This window comes from Saccostrea echinata, unplaced genomic scaffold (assembly GCF_033153115.1).
Source record: "Saccostrea echinata isolate AGI-Se365-2 ecotype Australia unplaced genomic scaffold, CSIRO_AGI_Sech_v1 ptg000052l, whole genome shotgun sequence".
NCBI lineage: Eukaryota > Metazoa > Mollusca > Bivalvia > Ostreida > Ostreidae > Saccostrea > Saccostrea echinata.
This window is the reverse complement of record NW_026889801.1, coordinates 12,559,603-12,579,638: the sequence shown is the minus strand read 5'-3', so window position 1 is coordinate 12,579,638 and position 20,036 is coordinate 12,559,603. Positions and strand designations below refer to the sequence as shown.

General features: G+C 30.3%; 1 protein-coding gene across 1 annotated transcript; it reads right to left on the bottom strand.

Annotated features, from left to right (window-relative positions):
* Positions 1-350: 350 nt before the first annotated feature.
* Positions 351-16,528, bottom strand: LOC133204228 (uncharacterized). Its single transcript, XM_061339970.1, has 6 exons — positions 16,498-16,528; positions 15,521-16,015; positions 6,333-6,587; positions 3,740-3,976; positions 2,077-2,198; positions 351-1,859 (listed from the first exon to the last, which is right to left on the bottom strand). The coding sequence occupies exons 1-6, from the start codon at positions 16,526-16,528 to the stop codon at positions 507-509; spliced, it is 2,493 nt and encodes an 830-aa protein (XP_061195954.1). The 3' UTR covers positions 351-506.
* Between the last annotated feature and the right edge of the window lie 3,508 nt (positions 16,529-20,036).

Sequence of the window (20,036 nt, the reverse complement as noted above, 5' to 3'; positions counted from 1 at the left end):
GTAATTTAGATATTGCATTAATTTTCATTAATGTTTTAGATTTTGTCCAGTGTTTAATATTTTAGTAGGCAATTGTACATAATGTATCTTATGGAAACATGCATCATATTGATAAAAAGAACACTTGTCTGTATCTTTTTCTTGTGTTTGTCGAAATGAAAGTTCAAAATGTAACATCTTATGAGACACCCTGTAGGAAACCAACAACATTGAATTTTTTGCAAGAATAATTGCTTGTGCATCACAAACAATACTCGCCGTTGAGAGAGTTTAGAACTTCAACAACTTTTGACCCTGAGTATATTGCTTCAGCTTAATCTTTAATGAATAAATCTGCATTAGAAGCTCTGTTAAACATTATGTTTCTGGTCAGCTTTCCATGTCAAAAATTAACTACATATACATAATAATGGTGTGGTAGGAGAAAACATTTGGAAGCTCAGTTAATAGTGTTTGTTCAGTGATGTATTTGAAAATCCAACACTATGTATTTATTTACTACTTGTTTATATTTTCTTCCAGTATTTGGTCAATTTGTTCATGTTGACAAAATGACGATCTTTAGTTTGATGTATTGGGCATAATTCATTATCTCCTTTCACAATGTCTTGCTCTCTGATAAAATGGCTGTCGTCAACTTCCATTGTTATTAATTGATCAGTTTCATATTTACAGCTATATCCTCTAACGAATTCGATTCTCCTATGAAAAGTAGCTGTGATATTCTCCAATATCTTTTCGGTCACACTCTGGATTTCGATAGTTTTGTGAACCTCTAAAGACCATTCGGGTTTTGGCTGGTAAACTTGAAGCTGAATTGAAGTTGCTGTGGCGGCAATTGCAATGTGGTGGTCACCTGACGAAAACAATGCTGCATTTCTATAAAGGCACGACTTTTGACTTTTGAGTACCTTCCAATCTTTATTTTGCATACAGGCCACAACCAAGCGAAAGAAAAAAAAGTAAGGAAGGAATTCAAACTGAAAAATTAAAATGGATGTTTTGACCTTTGATTCATGAATTACATTTTGGGTTTCTTCATCAAAGATTTTATGGTTCATACATGGTATATAGTGAGCTTCCTCACCAGTGGCTACCAAACCAAGTCTCTGCATAAAAGTCAAGATTGACGGCTTATAGAGTAGAAAATCTCGGGGGTCATTAACAGGGTCTCGTTTTGGATGTTCTCTATGATTGCTGATTCCAGGCTTAAAATATGCATTATCAGGGACTTCAGTTTCATTTCCATCCATTGCATCATCTTTAGTATCTTTACTTTTATCGTTTATTCTTTGTTCCCGTAAGATTTTCATCTGTTTCCAAATGTCTGTTAAAACTTGATCTTTTAAATTTCCAGTCTCGTAGTAGTCCTCCAAATTTTCTTTTGAGCAGGGAATGCCTTTCATGTGTAGTTTGTCTGTTATAATTTTTTTGAAAGCATCTATAAACCATTGTACATCAATAATGACTAATTTATCTAAGCCTTCTTCGTTAAAGTACAGGATTTTTCCAGTATCATGATAAAATCTTAACATGTCCTTTTTTTCTCTTTGTTCTTGAATGGTGTCGCCTGAACTGCCTTCCTCATTCTTGCTCATACTCGTTGCTGTATCTAATTCGTTCAGTATTTTTTCATTACCTTTTTTCTGGTTAATTTCAAGTTCAAAATAGGCCCACTCCTTCGGAATCTTTTCTTCCCACCTTTTGTTTCTAACAATGTTTCTGATGTACTCTTCTAAATTGTCAAGAGGTTCTACTGGAAAATGTATTAAAAAGCAACGGTCTTCTCTAATGTATTGCAGCAAATTAGCGTTTCGCGGTATCTTGCCTTGCAATTTCTCTATAAATTCTTCTTTATTCTAAAACATAAAAAAAGTATAAATATTACTCACTACTTTCCTGTACTAGACATAAAGTTTATCCTTTTTTACAATCTTTTCTAATGCATTATATCTATAAAAGACTTTTTTCCAAAAAATCAGCAAGAGTTGTTTTAAATTTTTTTTTTATTTTTTTTTTATACATATCTTATTTAGTTTGTGTCCAATGAAGAGAAAAATACAATATATTTTAAACCTTGTACAATCGTTGATCATTCTCCCAATGTGTAGCTACAATGATAACGACTGGTTGATGGTCCTGTTCCGATTCTGTTCCACAATATGTATGAATAGACTTTATCCAGAAAACAAAGTATTCTAATAAAAAGAAAAGATGTGATTGTAAAACAAATGTGGTATAGTTTATAAATTACTTTGGTTAAGGTATATCCTTTGATCTTAGCCTACTTTTCTTATATTAAGGTTGAGTTTCTATTTTTTTTTCTTATTAGAAGGTAACAGAACAGTGTAGAATTTAATGCTTCCATTCTTTTGACATCAACTTTACAAAATGAGTCTTGTAAGGTTCAGGACAAGCAGCTTTATGCGAAGTTCATGTTTTTAAACGTTACAAACAATGTTATTTAAAGTAAAAAAAAAAAAAAAAAAAAAAAAAAAAAAAAAAAAACAGATACATTTTGAAATAGAGTAATATTCTCCATTTTCTAAATTTTTTGTTAAATTTGCTTTTCCCAAATGATCCTAAATCAGGATTATGGCTTACCCTACACTCAGACCATTATTTTGTGCCAAATATGAGATTCGCTAATTTTCTTACATTGTAAGCTTACACGTATATACTATACAAGAATTTTAAAATATTTAATGAAAAAGGTGACGATAACGAACAGTAAATTATCTAAAAAAAAAAAAAAATCTACAAACAATACAAATATGGGAACAGGGCATGAAACATGGACCCCCGGAAATAATAAAGGTGGGATCAGGTGCATAGGAGAAGTAAGCATCCTCTGTTGACCGGTTACACCCACCGTGTGCCCTATGTATTGATCAGGTAGACGAAACATTCCATAATCAAATTTACATGATGTAATATAAAAAAAAACTTGTAGTTGGTATGAAACACGTCAGCCAAAATACGATCCAAATGCGATCTAATGAAAGGTTATATATTTGCTATGAACAATTGATTGATTGTATGGTGTTTTACGTCCCATTGGAGAATTTTTCACGCATTTAGAGACGTCAGCATATACCGGTGAAGGGCTTCAAATTAAGACCTTAAGTTTACTCGACACTCAAGGCCATTAAGCAGTGAGGGACTCTTTAACGTGTCAATGCCTGCCGTGAGATAGGTCCTCGTTTTTAAGGTCTGAACTTTCACTTCAAAGTGCGGAGCGCTTTGCGAAGCAACAGCTGCTACCTATTTTTTATCAACTTAGGTCAGTCGCATCCGAGATTCTAACTGACGACCTTCCGATCACGGAGCAAGCGCTCTGAGCGACCGTGACGGTTTATTTGCTTCAGGTCATTATAAAGAATATCGGAAATGCTGACTTTAAGCCAAGATGTTGAAATCCTTTAACATCAACATTTCTGTCAGCAGCCTGCATTGTTTTAAAAATTGATCGTACTCAGAGCATGCTCTTCAGTATTGAATAAGTTGGGAGACGTTAATACCATGTGCAGGTGATAGCGGAATATTAGTGCATAAATAAGGAAAGAAAAGCTTATGATCTTGATCATGTCAAAATGATCTTTGTGCAAGGTTAAGACAAATTCAAACTTAAGGGAATAACTTATTCCGTTTCAGGTTTACTAGTCAGACTCTAAAACTTAGAAGCAAAATTAAAAATTCTTATAAACTAATTTAGAAAAATAGAGAAGACTTCCTTTACCACCATAGGTCCATCCAAAGAAAACGCTGTTTTTTTGATCGCATACATTTTCATCTACGACATCATCCAAGCATTTAGAAGCATCTACAACAACTATGTAGAAGGCTCTTCTGGTCAAATAAATCTGGTGGCATGCGTAATATGCACATTGTCCTCCAAAATCAAAGAACGTTAAGGTCTTTCTAACATATCCTTCTAGGTTTTCTTCATTGACTTGCGTACCGTCCAAGGACTGAGCTTTCAACATATTTCAACATATTCTTTAGTATATAAATAAATAAATAAATAAATAAATAAATAAATAAATATATATATATATATATATATATATATATATATATATATATATATATATATATATATATATATATATATATATATATATATATATATATATATATATATATATATATATATATATATATATATATATATATATATATATATATATATATATATATATATATATATAAGGCTTTTGGTAATGCTAAAAGTAATGGTAATGCAATGCAGTAATGCTAGTAATGTGTAATGCCAATAAAATTGCATTACATATAATGGTAATGTAATACATTACTTTCTCAAATCAAGAGTAATGCTGGCATTACATAGCATAACAAAGCATTATTTTGTACACACCTATTTTAAAATATGATAATGGACACGGAAATAAATGTTAAGATTAAATTTTTTTCTTAAATAATGGAAATGAATGAAAAAAAGTACCTATTTAAATATACTCTCTATATCTATTTAAATATATTTTTTGTTGAAAGTACAAACACCATACATTTAAATTTTTATGCATATTTTAGATCAGATTTAATTTAAAATAATATTTTAAAGACTTTTTTAAAAATAGCCTTTAAAAAAAATCCAGTATGAGACCCACTAATTAATGTACAATGTAAACAGATAATTGCCACCTTTTGAATAGAGTGTCATCAAAACACAAAATGCCTCTAAGGTTATGTAACAATTTAAACAATGTATTGTTTTGAGAAGTACTCCAAAAACCAGCCTCTTTCTTCTGACTATGTTTATGAAACAGTAATTGAGGTGGTCTAGCTTGAGCTGACCATGATAAATCCATTGCACCAAAGGAATAGGACAGGCATTCTAATTGTAGAAGAGCAAAATGTACATACTGCCCAACCCTTTTTACAAGTTTGTCAATGCATTTAATTTTTGTCATAATTTAACGTACCGGTATACTAGATCCAAATAATCTTTATATGTCTTATTAAGATTAGTTTTAATTTTGAGGAGGGGGTAAATTGCCCCCAAAGTTTATTTGCTTTTAATTATGACATCAATTATATAGTTACACAAAAAGTGCATATTGTACATGTTTTTATCTTATTGACAATTAAAAAAAATTTTTGGTACAGTAAAGTTTTGATATATCCAATGAAAAAAATCAAGAATCACAGTTACATTTTGTAACTGTCTGAAGAGCCATTAAAAGGCAGTAAGCGCTTACAGTTAAATTGATTATTCGAGTCTTGTGATTCTTGATTTTTTCATTGGATATATCAAAACCTTACTGTACAAAAAATTGGATTTTTCATAAAGTATATATATATATATATATATAAATATATATATATATATATATATATATATATATATATATATATATATATATATATGTGTGTGTGTGTGTGTGTGTGTGTGTGTGTGTGTGTGTGTGTGTGTTACGGAAGTTTTCTTTGTTGAAAAAAGAATTACCTGAAGGAACTCTAGTTCTTTAAATACTTTACATAAACCAAATGTGTTTTGTTTTTCCTTCTTTCGTGACATTTCTTTGTATCACTTTCAGTGAATTTCAATTGATCAATTGGTTTTGTTAATGGAATATACTACATGCTTAAATATGTAGTACACCTATAGAAACAACATATGAGGAAAACATAATCTATAGAAGTAATCAATCAAAATAAATAAGAATGTACATTAATAAACGTCTTATTGTATGCATTTTGCAAAAAATATGAAAAATGTTAACGCATCACAATATATAAGTCATTAAATTAAATTTAATCCTGAAGTGACATTTTTCAGAGTTTAGCATGATTTTGTTTGTTAAACAGATAAGCAGTTTTTTAACTATCATATCTACATGTGTAGAAACATGATTATAATTTTCCTTTATTTGACCATCTTTTTTATCTGAGTAATGTGATCGATGTTGAAATATAAACACCAGAGTCATGAAATAATAGTGAATACTGTTACATAAAAATCACATTTTTGAATGAAAAACAGTCTTAAAGAAAATCATTCTTTCCATTCATAAACAATTAATGTGATTTAAAGAAATTAAATATTATTTCTAACGTTACTGATGACTTCATTTAATCAATTTTCTGGTGGAATAGCTTACAGGAATTTACAGGTAAAGGTATGTAAATAATACAAGGAGGCTATAAAGTCAATTTCAATCAATTTCAATCACCCAATTCTGGACCTTAAGTCGCTCAACTGACAGGGGTACACAAACTAGGTAAGTCTGAAGATGTTAACTATCTTCTCCTTCTTAGAAAACACGTCTGAACCTACGATATACACTTAAAATTAGAGAAAACTTTACCTTTCAATAACTTCCCTTCCTCACCAATCTCAAAAATTTCTTCGTGGACATCTACTCCTTCGGTTGGTGTCACATTCAATATTTTCTCCTCACTCCATCTGAGCAGTCGTCTCAGTAGCGTTGTCTTGCCAGCCCCAGCACAACCTACAATCATCCCTCTAGCTTGATGGACAGTCTGTGTTCCTCTACCAGCATACTCCGCGTATCGCTTTCTAGCCTCCAGATCCCATTTAAATATTTCTTCTGGGACTGACACTGCAAAATTACAACAGTAATATATATAGTTTTCGTTATTGCATGTAAATAATTATGCAATTACAGTCAAATCTCAATATATAATTATATTCAAGTGTAAGAGACAACATAATTAACAAGTTCTATTGTAACGGACTCCGTTAGAGAAGTCCCCCCTCCCTCCAACTTATTCATTGAAATAGGCAAACTCTTTGTAACATAGTTTTTTACAATGCATTTGCGAAAGTATTCTTTCGGGGAATAACAAAGCACATATAGCAAAATGAGCATAAGCAAATCAGATTAAAGCACACGTGCATGTACGTGATTTCGAAATATACATCATCTCATAGTATGCCATAATAAACTATAGTGTTCCCAGGAATGCATGTGTCGCCTGCTTTGTAGCTTTTAAAGGTGTAAAAAAAAAGCTAAGAGTGGTCAGCTTTCTATTTACTATAAGCATGATAGACTGATAGTTTATGCATTTGCCTGCAAAGAAAAATGGCAATCATGGATAGTATGTCTGCGATAGAATCTTCTGTCTTTACTGAAATTCTCAGTCTACACGATCCGTTGTGGAATACCGAACCCGATGTATTTTCATGGCATTTAAAAATATAAGTTTGTCTGGTAATTATTTATCATACGGTTTCAAAGTACACTATTGTGAACTTATAAACATGTATAAATGCTAATTATTTAAACCCTGCCTGTCAAAATTCAAAAGTCATAAGTTTAATCAAACTGCGCGAGATAGTTTTTGCAAAGTACGTTAAAGGTCAATATCAAGTTGACTGCAATGCTGATATTTTTCATATTGTCTTATGACAAACAGTGCACATGCTTCAATACATAGACTTGCCTCTTAAATGTCAAAAATATTCTGTATATCGTCACTGTGAGCTATTTTGAAAAGTAGGTAAAGGTCCAGTTAAGGGTCAAGGTCAAAGGTCTTGAGGTCGGTAACCATGGTAATTTACAAAAGCCATAGTGCCAAGCAATATATATACAAAATATCAAATCCATATCTCTTAGAGATCTTGAGACATAGGGTGTAACAGAAGGAGACAGAAGCCAGGTAAAGTGATCCCTTAGTGCAGCTCTGCTCTGCAGGCGACACTAAAAGCTAAATTTTATATTTCAAAGAATATCACTGAAAGGCAGGGAGTAACAGCAACATGATTCAGAATTCAGCATACATGCATGTCTTTCTGATAATTTCTGATGATTTCATAATACATGGACTTGTAATATTTACATTGAAAACTCTTCCATCTTCTTTCGTTAAACATATTAAATTATGAATTTTAATATCAACCTATTATTATTTTTAATAACATAAAAATCAATAAATTTGTCACCACAGAACATGCCTAAGAAAAATAATCTCCCTGTCAATATCACGTAAAGTCTATTGTATCTTACCAATACTAAAAATTCCATACCACTTAGAATTTAGAGTTTGATTGAACATTCGAGTAAAAAAGTTAGTTCGGAGTATTTACAATCTTCAATTGCTTCAATCTCCTCTCACAAGTTTCTCAACACTGAAGCACAAATAACTTTCTATAAAGTTATTAATTGGTTTTGATGAGATTTTTATTGATAATTCATTTTGTTGCAGGTATATTTTAAGATTTTCTTCAGCATTTTTTGATTTCGTTTAAAATATTCTCCAAAAGCAACAAAAACATTGTTTCACTACTTGTTCCTGCGACGTCATCTATTTAAAAAAAAAAAAAAAACTACATGTATTCTGCAAGGTGATTTCTGTTCAAGGAAAAAGTATATGAAAACAATATTTAACATATGAAAAGATGCAAAAATAGTTAACTTTAATTTTTAATGTTGAATTTTGTTTTAACTGTACTTTACAAAGATATAAGTAGAGACATTATAAAGTTTATTAGGAGTATATAAGTAAATTTTGACGCTCCGTGAACATATTTCGAAGCTAAACATCTTTAATAATTTTGATATATATCATGAATAATTTGATAAATATACAAATATTCAGAATGAAAGAAAAAATGTAAACCGACAGCATATTTATTACAATGTAAATAATGTCAACCTCTTATCGATACATGTAATAAGTGAATAAGAAAATCAATGACTTGTTTAGGAAACCATTTATCTTGAATAATTTTCATCACTTTAACTAGGACATATATATGGCATGGAAGAACAGTTTCTCCAGAGTAGTTGGCTATGCTCAATTTTTTTTTATTTTCTAAAAACAAATGCTGAATATTCAAACAATACTTCATGTTGCAGAATAGATAATTTTCATTTTCAGAAATTTTTTAATTATCCATGGCTTCTTTTTCCTCGAGAACTGTCCCTGAGTAAACATTGCTAGAATGAGTGATCAACCAAGGCTAAAAATAGCTTTTATTCTCCAGAAAACTGGAGAGGTAGTTTGGGAATATTGAAAAAAATGAATACTTCACGCATGTGAGTTACGGCTAGGCATAGGCGTTTCTATGCAAACGAGCTAATAAAAACGCATAAGAGGTTTATTTATTATTCAGAGAAAAGGTTCATTTATTTTTTTATGCATACTTAGTACCCACGATATATTAAAGTCAGAGCACATTATGTCGTCATTTTATGACGTCACTGATCTTACCTACTGGAGGTTATGAAACACATCAACATAACAGCTTCGGCGCAAGGGATTACCCTATTTATTTTTACATAAAAATTGTATAATCCTAAGAAGAATATTCTATACATTATTAAAACTACTGCACAAATCCTAGGCATTTTCTCATTTGATCGGAATTTGAGGAAACTTATACTGGACTGTATATTTTTTACCCTTATTCAACTTAAAACTTTACAAATAGAAATTATACAACTGAGCTGTTGATATTTGTGCAGCAATACCAGCAAACTTTGGAATATTTTGCTTCTAAATGTACCTTGTTTCAGTTAAATAAAATAGAGCATGTCCTTGCGCCGAAGCATTTTTGTTGATATCCATTATAATCTTGTGTAGTAAAGAACAATGACGTCATAATATGACGTCATAATGTGTACTGGCTATCTCATGTCGTGGGTACCAAGTATGTATTAGACGATAAGTTTTAACTTTCTCTGTGTAATAGATATAATTCATAAGCATTTTAATTAGATTATTTGCATAGAAATGCCTATACCGAGCCTTAATTCACCTGCACATATTTAGTACATGACGATTTCTGTAAGAAACTGAAAGACATTGTTAAAAAATAAATTGTGCTTAGAGATGTTAAATGCCCACAAGAACTATGGGAATTGGTATAGCTTATTATTAGAGAGTATTGTATAACCTACTCTTAAACTAAAAGTAGGAGTACAAGACAAAGAGGTAGATAAATCGAATAAAGAATTATATATCTTTAAATGAAATAATATAAGTAAAAGAAAATTACATGAAAAATATGATAATAAATCAGAAGGAGCATATGTCAGACCTAGAGCAAACTGGATCAAGTGCTCCTCTTATTTTTTAAAACTAGAAAATAAGCATCTACAAAATAATTTTATAGAAAAAATTGACCAAGACCATCACTCTTTCTTTAGTAGTAATGATATCTTGAGACGATGTAAATTTTATGAAAAATTGTATACGCACAAAACTCCAAGTCTTAAGACATCAGTAAATACTTTAAAAAACACTGAAATAAAGGGAAAGCTTTACATGTATACTGAAGAACAAAGAATATATGAGGCATAAGATTTCTTTTGTTACAGGAATGAATTAGACAGAACTCAATTTCTACTTATTGTTATAATGAATCCCTTTATCGGAGTTGCAAGGTTTGCGAATGCTTGGTTATATCACGTAGTTCTCTAGAATCGGTCTCCTTAACAATGGTATATAAGAGGTGATTTGTTGTTTAAATACCAGTTTAGGACGATACGTAAAGCAAAATCTTTTTTTTTCAATCCAACTTTATAATGTACGTGTTATAATTATGGATTTTTATATTTCACATGTTAGATGTACATGGTACAATAAAGCTGGTGCGTGAAGTTGCTATGTCCGAATAGTGTGTTGTTGTTCATTGTACGTTCAATTGGAGGAAATGAATGGAGTTAAAGTAGAAAAAGACCTAATCTCAGAGAAGAGGCAATTAAAAGTATGGATAACAAGAAATCACCCGGTCTAGATGGCATACCAGTTGAATTTTACAAAATACTTTGGAATGATATAAAGAATTAGTTATTATTGCTTTTAAAATTTTTACAATGTGGTGAACTACATGCACCATCGTCTAAAAATAGCTGTTATTAGTCTGATTTATTATAAGCTGATAAAAGTTATTTAAAAAAAAACAAAAAACTACAGCCCTATCAGCCCAACACACTATAATCATAAAATTATTGCATTTGTTTTGGCTAGTGTTATATCTAACTTCATAAATGAACACCAGTCAGTATATAATAAAAGCCAATAAACAGGTAATAATAATAATATAGTTTTTATTCAAAATATATTGGATTATTGTGAAGATAATGACGAGAATAGAATACTTTTATATTTTTGAAGAAAAGCTTTTGATACTGTTGAATGGAAATCTATGAAACAAACTTTAGGGAAATTTGATTTGGTCCAAATTTTATAAATGGATTATAAATTTATCTAATAATCCTACTTTAAGAGTAAATGATAATAATGGTTTCATTTTAAACACTTGTAGAATGCCAAAATGTATAAGACAAGGATCTCATATTTTTGCATTGTTACATGTTTTTATACTAGCTACTGAAATCTTGTCAATAGGAACAATAAAATCAGAACAGGTAAAAGGCTTTCAAATAAATAATCAATGTAAAATTAACATGTTTCAACATGCTGACGATTCAATGAACCAACTAAGAGACTTATTGTCTTTAAACATGTGATAGATATTATACATAATTTCTCAAGTTTTGTAGGTCCTAAAATTAATTTACATAATTTTGAGTATATATTTCTAGGATCTTAAAAAACACATGCAAAAATGTCTATGTAATAAAAGTAATACATGATCAAGTGAGAACACTTGAAATTGATATAGGACAGAATAAAATTCTCTGTGAGGAAAGAAATGGGTAAAATAAAATAAACAGTATTTTTCATATAATTAAATCTGGGGAACAAAATTAACAATTTGTGGTATGGAAGAAGTTGTTAATAATCTCTTTATATCAAAAGTAGAGTGTATAGCTATATTATTCCAAACCCTACTGAGGAATATTACAAACAAATCAATAGAATAATTTATAATTTTGTATGGAATGCTACAAAATTAAATGGATAAAATCAGATGTCTTATTCACAAAATAATTTTTTGACTTTAATGAAAGATTACAAGATATTTCACAATTTTTAGAAAACAATTTAGACAAAAGAAACATCTTCTGTGAACATTTATAGTGAAATCAGTGTTAAACAAGTTCTCTAAGATTTTGAATACAGAAAAGCTCAGAATGTCAACATTAGAATTTCTCATTCTGTACTATTTTCTGGAAATATTTAATGTAATTTTAAAATTCAGAAATCCTTCTTTTTCTACAAAATTTTAAGATCAAAGAAATTTCAACAACCTGCTACTCTAAAATACTGGAAAGATTTATTTGACATTCCTAGATAAGTATGGTTTAACATTTTTCGGAAAATTACTTGTTTGATAGACAAACTGCTTATTTAATTATAAATTATCACACAAACTGCTGAATAATAATCTTAGAATTAGCAAATGGAACACCGAGGTGCAAAAATTTTATGACAACTTGTGTGGAGAAATCGAAAACATAGAACACATTCTTGAAGTGAAAATAATTGCTCCAATATATGGACACAAGAGTCCCAAGGGTCACATCGCTTATCTGATTATTTTGGCTTCGAAAAAGCAGAAATCAGTTCAGTATTAAAAAGTTTAAATATAAAAGTTGTCCCGACATTTGATTTTCTAATGAGGCTTTGCTGTTCTTAAGAAGACGATTGTTCAAGTTTTTTTTTTCATTATATATATATATATATATATATATATATATATATATATATATATATATATATATATATATATATATATATATATATATATATATATAAGTAAAACTTGATCCCTCATTGTGGCCCCACCCAACACCATGGGCCATGATTTTAACAAATTTTAATCTACACTCCATGAAGATGCTTCCATATTAATATGACTAAACATGGATTGCTGTTCTTGAGAATATTTTTGAAGATTTTTTCCTATATATTCCTATCTTAATCTTTGATTCCTCATTGTGGTCCCACCATACCCCCGAGGGTCATGATTTGAAGAAACCTGAATATACACTAACTGAGGATGCATCCATATAAATATGGATAAACATGGCTTTGCTTTTCTTAAGAATTTTCAAGATTTTTTCCCAATATTTTCCTATTTTAAAAGTTTATATCCGATTGTGGTCTCAGCCTACCCCTGGGGTCAGGATTTGAATAAACTTGAATCTACACTATGTAAAGAAGGTTTCAAATAACTTCGACTTTTTTTGGCCCAATTGTTCTTGAGAAGATGAGTTTTGAAAGATGCCACCAAATTATCACTATTTCTTCATTATCTCCACCTGAAAGAGGGAGTGGCTCTTCATTTGAACAAATTTGAATTCCTTTTATCCAAGAATGCATTGTGGCAAGTTTGGTTGAAAATGAAATTGACCCAGTGATACTGGAGAAGAAGTCGAAAATGTGAAAAGTTTACAGACGGACAGACATACGGACGGACAAACAGAAGGACAGATAAAATTTAATCAGAAAAGCACACATAAGCTTTCATCAGAAGGACAGACAAAATGTAATCAGAAAAGCTCAATTGAATTTTCAGCTCAGGTGAGCTAAAAAGAAAGTGAAACATTAAAGTTTAATACTGGTTGGAAAAATATAATAATCGGTTGTTTTTAAGAATCTCGGTTGTCTGAAATGTTCAAGGTACTAAATTATTACACAACTCTGAATAAAATTAACCATAAAATGGAATGTCTTGTAAATGGTGAACCATGAATTACTTAAAATTTGATAAAATCTGTGAAGTACAGAAGTGTATAAGTGCCATTTTGATACTTTTTATTTTTCAATTTCTACACTTTAATCTGTAAATTTTACACTTTAATGTGTAAAATTTACACTTTAATCTGTAAAATTTAAAATTTATTGTGTAAAATTTAAACTTTAATCTGTAAAATGTACACATTAATGCGTAAATTTTACACTTTTATTTGTAAATTTTACACTTTTATCTGTAAATTTTACACTTTATTCTATATTTTTTACACTTTAATATCTAAATTTTACACTTTAATCTGTAAACTTTACACTTTAATCAGAAAAAACTTAAACTGTAATCTGTTATAATCGAGCGGTCGTTGCATGGTGTTTAACCTGTGACATTTAAAAAATTAGTATAAAACTGAGATGTTCATAAGTGTTTTCATAATATGATAAGTGAGGATGGGCGATTTGATCATGGGCCTCGTGATTTTCCCCCATTAAAATATCGGGAATCTGCTCCCAATCCAGTACATTTATTTAGAACTTTAGTAAAGAGCGAAGAACAGTTAAAATATGTATTTCGAATATTTTTGTCTTTTCTTTTGCAGTTCAGATTGATATTGCAAGTTTATGGGACTATGATCATGAAGTAAAATATAACAGTTAAAATAACGGTGATTTTAGAACGTAACAATAAAGATACATCATTGAATCAAAGGATATTTTTATGTTGTTCCAAATTAATATAAACTCATATACTTTAATTATTTATACATTTACTTTCATATTAATATATTAATTGGTTATTTAAAATTTTCGATTCAATAAGTTATTCAATTGTTGCCATAATACATGTAGAATGTACCTCAATTTATGTTTTCAATAATTGAACTGCTGAGTGCATTAAATGATTTGCGTATAATGATATCAATGTCATATTCATTGATCGATGAGAGGATATGTGTGTTTGATTTGCTCTTCACTTCCACTGAATTCATAATTCTTTCAAATATTCTACAGTCTCACTTATATTAATCTTAATAGATTGCTCATTATTTGTTTTATATCCATACATATAATATCTGACAAGTAATTATTCTCCACATTTATTGTTAATAAGAAATCAAAATCAAATTTTATCATGCAGGAGTCATGGTCTGTTGGCTTTATAGCGTGTTACTTAAGATGTATACGAAGTGGGCCAAATTGATTATGTGAATTAAACAGATAAAGGTGTAAATTATACAGATCAAAGTGTACTTTTGTACGCTTTAATATGTAAAATTTACAGATACAGATTAAAGTGTAAAATTTACAGATTAATGTGTTGAAAATGAAAAATAAAAATGTGTCCAAGTGGCACTAATACGCTTCCGTAGGGAAGAGCAGTTTATTGGTGTATTATAATATTATAACAAGAGGCCCAAGTGCCTTAAAGGTAACTTGAGTGTAATAAAACACTGTTAAAGATTCATAGATTAAGATGTTAACATAAAAACAATAAACTGATAAATGCAGAAAAATTGCTAAAAAACAAGAGAAATAAGATGCTCATGGATCAAAAAATTAAAAAGTTGATCTATTTACTTTTATGTATTTGCACCTGTCACTATCACCATGTAGACTAAAGAAAACAATAGAGCTTTTATGGATTACCCCCCCTCAGCCCCCCCCCCCCGGGAGACCAGGAAATGCACAATTTTTGCCCCCCTCCCCATTTGCCCATAGATAGATGGCCTATACCCAAATTTGTTGAAATTAGTTCAGCAGTTTGTGAGAGGAAGCTGAAAAATATTCAAAAGTATACGACCGGCGGACGGGGTTTCCTGAGGAGGCTTTACCCCAAACTGTTCTATTGTAAAAGATGAATACAATTATGAACAAAATCACGTGTATTAAATGAAATAAGATACTCAGTTATCTCAACCATACTCACAACGCTCCTTTATTCTAGAATGAATGCTTCTATCTGACACAGTACAATGTTTGATGATGTCCATCTCCATTTTATCTATAAAGAGGTCATACATCTTTTGTGGTCTGTTTGGTATATAAAGGCATCTCTCGTCTTCTCTTTTCTTATATTTCCACGATCTACAGTATTCCGATATCACGCAACGTGACGCAGTAGTCAGAAAAAACTCAAGATCACTATCTTCTACTAGACACTCCGTAATAAATGCATACATGACATCATGTCGAATTTCTTTGCAAGTAAAAGATAACAAACCGTCATGCATTTCCACGTAATCATCTGGAAGATTTTTCATGTCAGTATCATCTGATGCAGCAGCGTCTACGAAATATCTATTTCTGATCTTCATAAGAAGGTTTTTGCACGAATCTTTTTTGACATCTAAGACGTAATCGTCGGCAAACAATAAGCAATACAGCAGACTTCTGACGGTTTCTTCGTGTTCATGACATTTACCTAAAAATGACGGGATGAAACGAGGAGTAATCATACACAGAAGACAAGTAAGATAATACAAATTGGGAGAAGAGAAAACAAGGACCTCTGAAATACAGAGGTGCCATAAGGTGCCATGGAGAAGTAAGCATCTCCTGTCGACCGTTCACACTTGCTGTGCCCTTCTTCTCCTGATCGAGTAATATATACGTAAAATCACATATTTCCGTGAGGTCAAATTTTCAATAGTCGAGAGGAAAAAGATTGGTTCGTGGGGATTTGATTTCGTGAACGAAAAAGAGCTAAGTTGTTATTTCTTTGAAAATTACAATTCCGTGAATTAAGGGCATAAATTCGTGGGTCTTTTTATAACTCACAAATCAAAACAAAACAAAAAATACTTATCATATTTTCATTTCTTTTTACTTACTTGGTTTTCTGTAAGCGATATTATTTATGACATAAATATCATGATGTGGTAGGAGACCTATACATGATCTCACAATGTTTGGTCTCCAAAACCTTGAGAGCCATTGTACATGGTTTCGATAGCTACTTCTATAGGGCAGAGATTGTCCTTCTAGTTTTAGATCATCCAAAAATTGCTCCCTCTCCTTTTTTTGCTCTTTTAAAATTTTATGAGGAATATTCACTGAAAGTAATATAATTGTCAAAAATCAACGCATAATATGTTCCCAATTAGTGACATTTAACTATCTAAAATGTTTTATCAAAGCGAGATTTATTTTAGATAAAAAATTTAAAAAAAAATCGTCAAATTCGAGACCTTTAAATTGCTAAATTACTCAAAAAATATTTTTGAAAATAAGGAAGACTTTCCATGTATAGTTTATATCTTGGATATTCTATTGGAATAGAGATATGTGGTTTACTGAATTCCGAGGCTGCTTTTCACTAGAAACAATGTCTTTTTTCGTTCGATAGTATGCACGTAGACTTAAATTATGTTATACAATATATATTCAATAGAGATGAAACTACGTGTTTATACTTGTTATGTCGAAAAATTAAATAGAATGTAGGTATATTTTACCACTATTAAACTGCTTAGTAAATATAAATGAAAATACCTGAAGCATTCTGTGTTTACCATCTTATTGGTCTTCTTTATTAACTTTTTTTTTGTATACTTACAAATTGTTAAATTCCTCAGACAGTAATAAACGAATGATAAACAATTATGGTCTATCCCATGGTATCATCTTCATCAGTTTGCATTTTTATCATTTATTGATTTCTTGGTCCTCAAATTAGCTTAGATCAATGAAGTGACTCGATAAAAAAGCACATAATCGGGAATTGATTAGTCGAACTAGAATCACATGTATCTTTGGGAAAAAACTACGTGCAAAGCCTTCGTACTATTTCAAGAATGACCGAATTTATAATCGTAATTTTCTATTGTCTTTAAAAATTGGAGTTTAACTGAGAAGATTTTTTCCATCGTATATATCAAATTTGACTAAAATGGTTTCGAATCCTAAAATTTAATGGTATATTTTTTCATAATATTTCTTTATTAAGTTACAATTGAGAAAGACTTTATAGTGTATTCAAAATACATGCATTAGCATTTCAGAACGTGAAAAAGAATCTTATAAAAGGCATAATTTGGTTTATTACTATCTTTGTCAACGAAATTAAGGCTATTTTTTGAAGGGAATTTTTTTTATAAATCATTTTAATCGATTTAAAAGATCGATACACTTTTTGCAAATGTAAACTATATTTTTTACTGAAATAAAAAAAAAAAAACGTAAAAAAGCTTGTAATTTACCGGAATATTTGATACTCTCGATAAAAAAAAACTTACATATTTGAAAAATTTCATTATGGATGCGTGGGTCCTCCATAGTGACATGATTCAGTATGTCCATTTGTAGACGCCGTATGATGATATAATCAACGATCTCACCTGGACTTATTATACACTTTTCTCTAGGCTTCCTGGTGTAGCCATGACATCTTAAGTACTTCCATGTAATATTAAAATTGAATAAAAATAAATTGAAGTCACTTCTTGCAGGGGAACGCTCTACCATTGAGAACATAATTTCATCTTTAGTGTCCTCACTGACGTCTAGCCCGTCCTCATTCATACAGAGTTTACGCGTCTTCAGTTCGTTCAAAATCTGCCGGGCTTTCCTTTGTGTTATACTTTTAGGTTCATCAAAGGTTTTCAGTCGTGTCACATTTAGGAGAAACATGATGTTTTCGTCGGTAAAGTCAGGGGGACCATGGTCAGAGTACACAAAACAAAAAAGCACAGCTTTCTGGTCAAAAGAAAGTTTTGCAAACGTATCTGTAAAACAGAACATGATTACATTTAAAATAATGCAAGTTAATACAGATGATTCAGATATAACCTGACCTTCAAATATAATTGTAAGTGTTGTGAAAAACGTAAACAAGAGCTATTTTTCGACGTTTGAGAGATGTTTAGATGGAAACTATGTTACAATGCCAAATGAGGAAATTTTTATGTTTGCACGAAACCGTCTCCTCTCAAATTATAAATTCTTGTACATGTGTGCAATTTAATTCATAAAGATTATATTCAACAATAAACAGGATTCGGGAATTTTGTCCAGCTTATAAATATTATCAAGCAAAATATAATTAAGGTTTTGCAAAAAAAAAAAAAAAAAAAAAAAAAAAAAAAAAAAAAAAATGTGATCTACAGTTAAAAAAAAAGATTTCATTACTTCTACCGAACGATATATTGTAGAAATATTAGAATTTATATTGTATTTAAAAGTCACTAAAATACTGTAGCCCTTTTCACAAAAAAATCTTAAGTTTTTGCGTAAGATTTTAACTTAAGAATCTCTTGCGACATATCTTAAGTGCGTTTCACGAACGCATTCGTAGCAGATTGAACTTAAGATTTTACTTACGATAGACCTCATCCCTAGCAACGACCTAAATATGCTGTATAATCCTTAAATAAGTGGGTGAAAATTAAAATAAAACTTAGTTTTTGACATTTGTCAGCATAACAAACATTATTGACTACAAATATCGAATGCAATCGTTTGTGAAGCGAGGAAGTTTAAAATCTGACGTCACAATCACAATTCTGACGTAAAAGAAGGTCATACGAAAATCTTAAGTGAAACTTACATCGTAAATATTTTGTAGTGTATTTCATTTAATTTTGCGACAAAGATTGTGAAAAAAGTATAAAATATTATTGGAAGTTGCTTTAAAAAGTTCAATTTAACGTGTATTTTGGTTTTTGCTGTTATATTTTTACAATAAAATCGGTTTTAAAATACTTAAGAGAGGGTTGGGGCTCTCGTAAAGTTACGACAGATTTTGCACTTAGGAGTTTCTTAAAAGTTTTTGTGAAAATGATTTTTATCATAAGTTTTCACTTAAGATAAAAATATGTCGTAAGATTTTTTGTGAAAAGGTTCACTGAACTTTTTTGTTGCTGGACATTTGTATAAAAAAGCCTTATTTTGTTGTAATTCTTGAAGTTAGTAGGAATGATTGTATATATATATATATATATATATATATATATATATATATATATATATATATATATATATATATATATATATATATATATATATATATATATATATGTACCAACACTATAAATGAAAAATATGAAGATGACGAGAAGAATTCAATCTCAAAAGTCAATTGAAACAAACAAATCTAAAAGCATCAGAGGTGGGATCAAGTGCCACTGAGGATAAGCATATCCCGTCGACCGGTCACACCTGCAGTGTGCTCTTCGACATGATCGGGTAAACGGAAAAATCCGTATACAATTAAATGTGAAAATAATGGCCTAACAATTGAAATGAAAAACGTCAGCCAACAATCGACTTAAAGATAAATTGTATCTTTTAACGAGACTGTTGATATCGTTGTATCATCAAATTATTTGGCTCGTTTAGGAAATTGTTCGTTCATAGAACATGTTCTTGCGATTCGAATACCATGTACCATGGGAGACATAGACTCCATATGCAGTTTATAATGGCTTTTTATTATATGATTGAAT

Excerpts from the sequence above, each read along its gene's own strand:
- LOC133204228 (XM_061339970.1), bottom strand. The coding sequence starts at position 16,528 with ATGGCTCTCAAGGTTTTGGAGACCAAACATT. Across the intron at positions 3,977-6,332 it reads GGAAGGGAAGTTATTGAAAG|CTCAGTCCTTGGACGGTACG; the intron begins GTAAAGTTTTCT and ends ATATGTTGAAAG. Across the intron at positions 2,199-3,739 it reads CTTTGGATGGACCTATGGTG|AATACTTTGTTTTCTGGATA; the intron begins GTAAAGGAAGTC and ends TCTTTTTATTAG.